This window comes from Trichechus manatus, unplaced genomic scaffold, assembly GCF_000243295.1.
Source record: "Trichechus manatus latirostris isolate Lorelei unplaced genomic scaffold, TriManLat1.0 scaffold00057, whole genome shotgun sequence".
NCBI lineage: Eukaryota > Metazoa > Chordata > Mammalia > Sirenia > Trichechidae > Trichechus > Trichechus manatus.
In genome coordinates, this window is record NW_004443993.1 from 15,164,229 (window position 1) to 15,172,684 (window position 8,456).

Below are 8,456 nucleotides of genomic sequence, written 5' to 3' on the forward strand. Positions count from 1 at the left end.
CAGTCCATTGTATATTCAATATTCTTCGCCAACACTATAATTCAAAGGCATCAATTCTTCTCCCAGTCTTCCTTATTCATTATCCAGCTTTCGCATGCATATGAGGCGACTGAAAACACCATGGCTTGGGTCAGGAGCACCTTAGTCCTCAAAGTGACATGTTTGCTTTTTAACACTTTAAAGAGGTCTTTTGCAGAAGATTTACCCAAATGCAATGCACTGTTTGACTTCTTGACTGCTGCTTCCATGGGTGATTGTGAATCCAAGTAAAATGAAATCCTTGACAACGTCAATCTTTTCTCCATTTAACATGATGTTGCTTATTGGTCCAGTTGTGAGGATTTTTGTTTTCTTTATGAACACCTGGAAACACTGATGGCATAGTGGTTAAGAGCTATGGCTGCTAACCAAAAGGTTGGCAGTTCCAATCCTTCAGGCGCACACTGGAAACCCCATGGGGACAGTTCTACTCTGTTCTATCGGGTGGCTACCAGTCGGAATCAACTTGACGGCAACGGGTTTGGTTTTCTTGGTTTTTATGAACACACAGGCGCTCGTTATTTACTTGGCGCAATAATTTATTCGGCTGCTAGGAGGCACCCAGGCGCCGAGCCCGGGACCGCGTGGACCGTCCAAGGCTGCATGGCGCGGTCAGGGGTCCAGGAGGCGTGGTGGAGGGGCAGGCACACGTCCCAGATCCGCGGCAGCCAAGAGGGGCGCGTGTCTGCAGCTCTAACAACTCCTTCCTGGGGTTGGAGCACTTTGCAGGCGCCAGGTGCACACCGTTTGCCGCGGGGCACACCGAAGTCCCGCCTGGCCGGGCCGGGGGTCTGGGGAGCCAGGGTCTGACTGCACGCAGGGAAGAGATGGACGCTGACGTAGCCCGACTCACAGAGGGAAAAACTAAGAAAGTTGCCAGAGGGCCCCCTTATCTGGGAGTTCTTGAATCCGTGCACCCAACAGGTGTTCGATAAATGCTTCTGCCGCGCACTGTTTCGCGCCGCCGGCAGCGGCTGGACCTCCGAGGTCACGGGAGAAGGGGGGACATACCTGGGCTTGTGACTTCAAGGGACTGACAGGCCGAGTCCACTCTGGCGCTGTGTCGCCGCACTAGAAAAAATATGGAACGCTTCACGAATTTGCGTGTCATCCTTGCGCAGGGGCCATGCTAATCTTCTCTGTATCGTTCCAATTTTAGTATATGTGCTGCCGAAGCAAGCACGAACATTAGCGTCTTAGGAACCATATTTATACGCAAACATATAAAGTACTTTACAGTTAGGCCTCCTAAATATAGCATATATTTTAAGCATAATAGTCCACAGCTGTATCTTAAAAAAATCTTTCTCAGTTCAGCTTACTTTGAGTGTCTTTTACCACGTCTAAAATCCTCAGTTGTTAACTCATTTTACCTCCGAAGAGTAGTCAACAGCCGCGGAGCCTTATGGGGAGCAATATGCAAAAGACCCGGCTCTGATGCAGCCCCGCCCCCGGCGCCGCGGAGCCGTGCGCCCAGCGAGGGGGCGGGTCGCCGCGGGCCGTCCGCCGGCATCCCAGCGTTCCCCGCGGTCGCAGGGAGCGCTCTTGCCCGGCGCGGCGACTCGCTGGCATCAGCAGGGCCGCGGCCGGACGAGGAGGCGGAAGATGGCGGCGACAGCCGGGCGGCCGTGAGGATCGCGGCGACGGCGAGAGGCCAATGGCTGCCGGGGCGCGCCCTCGGGGACCCTCGGACCGTTAGGGCGCGACCCTGGGCGGCATGTCAGAGCACGCGGCGCCCGTGGCCCCAGGGCCCGGGCCCAACGGCGGTGGTGGCGGCCCGGCCCCCGCGCGCGGGCCTCGCACCCCCAACCTGAACCCCAATCCTCTCATCAACGTGCGCGACCGGCTTTTCCACGCGCTTTTCTTCAAGATGGCAGTGACCTACTCGCGGCTCTTCCCACCCGCCTTCCGCCGCCTGTTCGAGTTCTTCGTGTTGCTCAAGGTGACCACTGTCCCGACTCCCGACCCCTGACCCCGATCCCGTCGGCCGACCTGTGACCCCGACCCCTGATCCTGGCCGAGGCGCCGAACCTCTCCTCTGAGGCCTGGATCCCTGGCTCCACGGATTCGAGACCCTCCCCTGAGCCTGCGATCTCTGACCCTAGTCTCTGACCCCAATTCCTGGACCCCATCCTGGTCTGAGACTCCCACCCTGGAAGGCCCAAGCCGCACCCCACTAGGAGCCCCCTGATCCCAACTCCAGAATTCTCACCCCGCCCCTGGCCTGATAGGGACCCCTGCCTGCCCTCTGACCCCTGGGGTCCTCAGCCTGGGGGGACGCCCCTCCCAACCTCCCGTCCTGCCCTGCCCCCAAACGCCAGTCCTGACTGTCATAAACCTAGCCCATCAGGACACACACACCCCCACCGTCTGTCCTGGACTCCACGCCCCACTTCCATCTCTTCCTCCTGCCCCCCACCCTATGCTGTCTCCCAGGAGCCTTAGCTGAGGTCACTCGCCAGAGTTAGTTCGGAGTTATGCCTTGCCCTCGAGTCCTGCTCCTTTGGGTCCCTCCTTGCTGTCTGAGGCTCGGACCCCTCCCCGTCCTCCCTCACATTGACAGAGGGCTCCGCTGCCAAGGCACCACCCAGGCGGTTCAGGGGACCCCCGACGGCCCGGGTCCCAGAAGGGCCTGGGTCCCGTGGAGGCCTGCTTACTCGGTGGCAGATCCTGCTCAGCAGGAGCTGTGACCTGTAAGACCTGGAGCAGGCCCAGGTTACTGAGCTGTGCAGATTGGGGTTCCAGGGGTGCTGTTTGAGCAGGGGGTCTCGGCTGTCACTAGACCTGTCTGAGGAAGTGGCAAAACGGCTGGAAAGGGGCGATGCCAACGGCTGAGGGCTGGCCGGCGGAGTCCCCAGCTGACTCCAGTGGGGAGCCACGGCTCTGGGGTTTGGTGGAAGCAGCTGGGCGGGCCTTGCGGGCTGATAGCCGTGGGTGTGGGTCCCTGCCGGGAGGAGGCACTGCAATTCCTCGTGAGTGAGACGGGACTCCTGTGACTGAGGAGTGGTCAGGGGTGTCCTTCCACCGCCAGGCCAACCGGTGCTGTCCACTCAGGAGGCCCACTTGCTGGGCATGGAGGACCAGTGCCTGGGCTCCTGGCGGCCTGGCTTCGTGGGCAGAGGCTCGTCTCTGGGTGTGTGGTTTCCTTAGGGAGGAAAACCCCAGCCCTGGGTGGACACTGAGGGTGGCCCAGGATCCAGGCAGGACCTTCTGCCTCAATGGCCAGAGAGCACTGAACCTCCCCCCAGGTCAGCCTCCCTGAAGGCACACATGTGGCTCTGGCTGCACCATTTCCTGACGTGGGGCGTGTCAGAGGTGGGGGCTGATCAGTGTCATCTCAGGTGGCTGTATCCGCCAGGGCTGAAAGCGCCCCGCCTGCTGCCCAATAAGTGCTCCGGAGGCCAGGGAGCCCACCACCATCTCTCAGCCCACCACCTCCTTTTACCTGGGGTGCTGGGATGAGGGACTGGTGGGGCCGGGAGGCTGGCTGTTCCTTGAGAACCTACCCAACACCCCGTGACTCGAAAGCTGTGTTGGGTTCCAGAAAGCGCTGGCCTCGGCCTCTGCCCTCCCGGCATCCGGCACGCTTGCTGCCGCGGTTGTGACCCTCCTTCACGGGGTCCGTTTGCATCGTGTCTTCTTGGGGGGCCTGGGCTTTGGGGCAGTTTTTAGCAAACAGCCGTCCATTGCCAACTGCTGGAGGGTGGGAGAGGTGGAGCCGTGGTTGAGGGTCCCAGAAGACTCCTCCAGCCTCAGCCCTGCACTCACCACTGGTCTCCACGGCACCGGGGCCAGAGAGGTCGCCCGGTAAGCAGAAGCGGTGGGCACTGAGAGGCAGGCTGGGAAAGGCCTGTGTGGGTGGCAGAGCATCCGGGTTGCCCTGTGGCTTGGGCTGGCAGCGTCAGGGACAGCTTCTTGTGGGGGGGGGAGGGCGTCAGCTGGCGTCTGCACCTGGGCCGGGCCGGGCCAGGCTCTGGACACAGGACACAGCATGAGCGGGGAGGGCGTCAGCTGGCGTCTGCACCTGGGCCGGGCCGGGCCAGGCTCTGGACACAGGACACAGCGTGAGCGGGGAGGGCGTCAGCTGGCATCTGCACTTGGGCCGGGCCGGGCCAGGCTCTGGACACAGGACACAGCGTGAGCGGGGAGGGCGTCAGCTGGCGTCTGCACCTGGGCCGGGCGGAGCCAGGCTCTGGACACAGGACACAGCGTGAGCGGGGAGGGCGTCAGCTGGCGTCTGCACCTGGGCCGGGCGGAGCCAGGCTCTGGACACAGGACACAGCGTGAGCGGGGAGGGCGTCAGCTGGCGTCTGCACCTGGGCCGGGCCGGGCTCTGGACATAGGACACAGCGTGAGCAGGGAGGGTGTCAGCTGGCATCTGCGTGTGGGCCGGGCCAGGCTCTGGACACAGGACACAGTGTGAGCAGCACACCAGAAATCACCAGTGTCCCCTGGGGGCAGCGTCACTTGGTGAGAGGGGCTGCTGTCCCATTTTACAGAGGAGAAAACCACGGGTGTGACCAGGCTGGGAGGTTCCTGGTATCCTAGGTGGTTCCAGCTGGCCGGCAGGCCTGGGCGGTGGGGGCAGAGGGTGCCTGGACCCACAGGGAGGCTTCTTTTTATCTCGTGCCATTGGGTGCTCTGAGGCCAGCCGGAGTGAGTCAGGGAGCCGCAGGGTCACCTGGGCCAGTGGGCTTCCAAGAGGCAGCGGCACCTGGCCTGAGCTTCTGCAGGACCGGAGATGTTAAAAGGCGTGGATGTGCCCAGCTAGGGGGTTTCACCTGTTGTGGGGGCCCGAGCCCAGCCTGGTCTCTCCCTGGGTGGGGGTCCCACACAGTTCCCCAGAGAGCGCCAAACTGCAGCCTTGTCCTAGTATCCACGTGGGGGTGCAGGGGTGCCACGTGGGACTTGCTCGGCCGTAGGCATTGGTGGGGTGGGGCTGTGCTGGGGCGCCCCACACCTCTGGCTCTACCTGGTCACTCAGCTAATGACAGATGACGGCCAGGTGCTGTCTGTGCTGTGTCTTCCCAGCCTGGGCCCTATTGTCGGGGGTCCTCCTGGGTTCCAGGCCGGGTGGTGGGTCTCGGTGGCCCCCGCTGATCCTGTGCCCCCCACCAGGCCCTGCTGGTGCTCTCCGTCCTGGCCTACATCCACGTTGCCTTCTCCCGCTCACCCATCAACTGCCTGGAGCACGTGCGTGAGCAGTGGCCGCGTGAGGGCGTCCTTCGGGTGGAGGTCCAGCACAACTCCAGCCGCGCGCCCGTCTTCCTGCAGTTCTGTGATGGTGACGCCCGCGGCAGCTTCCCCGGCCTGGCCATGGAGCCCGGTGCGGGGGGCCTGGAGCCGGAGGACGAGGACGAGGAGGAGCTGACCATGGAGATGTTTGGGAACAGCTCCGTCCAGGTGAGCGTCGGCCCGTTGCCCTGGCCTGTCCCGTCGGAGGGTGAGCTCCTGGTACCCACCAGGTTAGGGTCCTGTGGGGCTGTGTCCTTGGGCAGGGCTGGGTGGGGAGGACAGCAGAGGCGCTGCAGGGCTGACCTGTAGTTGGGGGTGGTCCCTGTTGTGGAGTGACAGCGACCGGCCTGGTTCTGGGGTGAAGGACAGAAGAGCTTGAGGAGGCAGCCTCTGGATGGTCCAAGCCAGGCGCTCTGACCCGTCCTGAGGTGGAGTGGTGGCTGATACAGGTGGTGAGCACCCCATCGCTGGGGGCATGTAAGTGCTGCCTGGGTCAGTGAGGGCCCAGGTCCCAGGGCAAGGGCTGTTGCCTGCACAGAGCCAGGCCCCCAAGAATTGGACAGCTTTTGGTCGGTGCCCAGGCCCTGTGGCCTCGGTGCTGGTCCAGCCCCTCCCTGAACCCTGAGGCCGTGGCAGGCCTAGATGCGAGGCCCATGGGCGAGCTCAGGAATGGGCAGAGGTGCCCAGAACCCAGACAGCTGTGCGAGGTCTCTGGGCTGTGTGCAGCTGGGACGTGGGCAGTGGGGGGGGGGGGTGTCACAGCAGCCAGGCCTGAGTGTGTCCTTCCAGTCGGGGGGGTCCAGGGCCACGTTGTCCTCCAGGTGAGGCCTGAGCATCATGCACACTGATGCGGCTTCTCTGGGGCCCACAGTTTGAGCTGGACATTGAGCCCAAGGTGTTCAAGCCGCCGGCCGGTGCAGACGCTCTCAACGACAGCCAGGAGTTCCCTTTCCCTGAGACACCCACCAAAGGTAGGCCCCCTTCCCACTCCCCCAGACCTCACCGCCCCTGGTTGGAGGGGCTGGGCATCACAGGACAGTAACCCTGGGTGGGGTCGGCCCCCGTCCCTGTTTCCTGTCTCAGCAGCAGGCGAGGGCGTGGGAGATGTCACCCCCTCCAGAGCCCTCCTCTGTCCTGCGGCCCCTCTGTCAGCCGGCACTGCTGTCCACCCCCTGCCCTGCCCTTTCCCTTTGTGGGTGCAGGCCACCCCAGGCAGGCTCCGCTCCCCGCCCTCCCAAAGCCTCCTTCTGAGCGGCCGGCCAGCGGGCAGGGAAACGCAGGGCCCCGAGGGGAAGTCAGGAGCTTGTCCGGGCGAGTCGAGCCCAGGGCCCTGACCGCCGCCCCTCGCCCCAGCCTGGCCGCAGGACGAATACATCGTGGAGTACTCGCTGGAGTACGGCTTCCTGCGGCTGTCACAAGCCACGCGGCAGCGTCTCCGCATCCCCGTCATGGTCGTCACGCTGGGTGAGTGAGCTGCCGGCGGGGGCTTGGGCGGACCGGGGGAGCATGGGTGGGGGACACAGCTGACCACCCGCCCTGCGCTCCCCCAGACCCAACGCGGGACCAGTGCTTTGGGGACCGCTTCAGCCGCCTGCTGCTGGACGAGTTCCTGGGTTATGACGACATTCTCATGTCCAGTGTGAAGGGCCTGGCAGAGAACGAGGAGAACAAGGGTACTGCCCGCCTGGGGTGGGGGAGGCGGTGCCAGCCAGGGGGCACACGGGTGACGCCGCCCCCCACCCCCCAGGCTTCCTGCGGAACGTGGTCTCGGGCGAGCACTACCGCTTCGTCAGCATGTGGATGGCACGCACCTCCTACCTGGCTGCCTTTGTCATCATGGTCATCTTTGTGAGTGCGGGGGCTGAGGGGGGCGTGATGGGACGGGGACGGGGGGCTGGGCGCCGGACTGGGGCCAGGCCAGGAAGGGGGAGCTGGTGGCGGTGAGCCACAGTCCCCAGGGGCTGGGTGGGGTTGATGTCATGCTGCGGGCAGTACCCATCCCAGCAGCAGAGCCATCTGGGGGGCAGAGAGAGGTCCCGCTCAGTCCCCCCCGTGGTCTTACGAGCCCCAGCTCCATGTGCCCCATGGCCGTGTGTCCCCCGCGTGTCCCCCATGTGCCCCACGGCCGTGTGTCCCCTGTGCAGACCTTGAGCGTGTCCATGCTGCTGCGCTACTCACACCACCAGATCTTCGTCTTCATTGGTGAGGCCCGCTGGGTACGCGGTGGAGGTGGGGGCAGGGGGGAAGGGGGCTCGGCTCTGTGACATCTGCCCATCACCCGCCGCCCTCACCCGGCCGCCTGCATGCCTGCTGCCCTCACCCGACCCCCCACCTCTGCCGGCCGCCCTCACCCGGCCCCCCACCTCTGCCGGCCGCCCTCACCCGGCCCCCCACCTCTGCCCGCCGCCCTCACCTGGCCCCCCACCTCTGCCCGCAGTGGACCTGCTGCAGATGCTGGAGATGAATATGGCCATCGCCTTCCCGGCAGCGCCCCTGCTGACCGCACCCGACCCCCCACCTCTGCCGGCCGCCCTCACCCGGCCCCCCACCTCTGCCCGCCGCCCTCACCTGGCCCCCCACCTGTGCCCGCAGTGGACCTGCTGCAGATGCTGGAGATGAATATGGCCATCGCCTTCCCGGCAGCGCCCCTGCTGACCGTCATCCTGGCCCTCGTCGGTGAGGACCGCCCCCAGTCCCGCCCGGCCCCCGCCCACCTGCCCGCCCCAACCCGGCGCCCGTGTCCCCGCAGGCATGGAGGCCATCATGTCTGAGTTCTTCAACGACACCACCACGGCCTTCTACATCATTCTCATCGTCTGGCTGGCGGACCAGTACGACGCCATCTGCTGTCACACCAGCACCAGCAAGCGGCATTGGCTGCGGTGAGTACGGTCACCTGGGGCCGCTGAGGGGCCGTCCCCAGGGCAGGCTCGCCACCCCTTACCACCGCCCGCCCCGCAGGTTCTTCTACCTGTACCACTTTGCCTTCTATGCCTACCACTACCGCTTCAACGGGCAGTACAGCAGCTTGGCGCTGGTCACCTCCTGGCTGTTCATCCAGGTGAGGCCGTGCTGCCAGGTCACCCATGAGTGGGGCCGGAGCTCTGGGTCTGGGGCTCGGATGGGATGGCCTGGACAGAGACCCGTCCCCAGGGCCAGGCTGGGGTGGGGGTGGGCTGGGG

General features: G+C 64.5%; 1 protein-coding gene and 1 non-coding gene across 2 annotated transcripts in view; one reads left to right on the plus strand and one right to left on the minus strand.

The window, feature by feature from the left end:
* Positions 1-1,115: 1,115 nt before the first annotated feature.
* On the minus strand, positions 1,116-1,222 carry LOC111820972 (U6 spliceosomal RNA). The gene has a single exon (XR_002824463.1). It is a non-coding gene; the product is annotated as a U6 spliceosomal RNA (small nuclear RNA).
* A 395-nt stretch (positions 1,223-1,617) lies between these two features.
* Positions 1,618-8,456, plus strand: part of TMEM259 (transmembrane protein 259) — an 8,047-nt gene continuing 1,208 nt past the window's right edge. Inside the window, exons 1-10 of the mRNA XM_004378688.2 lie at positions 1,618-1,981; positions 5,158-5,442; positions 6,146-6,245; positions 6,628-6,738; positions 6,825-6,947; positions 7,022-7,122; positions 7,419-7,476; positions 7,867-7,950; positions 8,024-8,156; positions 8,236-8,335. Of these exons, the coding sequence (XP_004378745.1) occupies positions 1,757-1,981; positions 5,158-5,442; positions 6,146-6,245; positions 6,628-6,738; positions 6,825-6,947; positions 7,022-7,122; positions 7,419-7,476; positions 7,867-7,950; positions 8,024-8,156; positions 8,236-8,335 (1,320 nt within the window). The 5' untranslated portion in view covers positions 1,618-1,756. The remainder of the gene's footprint in view (positions 1,982-5,157; positions 5,443-6,145; positions 6,246-6,627; positions 6,739-6,824; positions 6,948-7,021; positions 7,123-7,418; positions 7,477-7,866; positions 7,951-8,023; positions 8,157-8,235; positions 8,336-8,456) is intronic.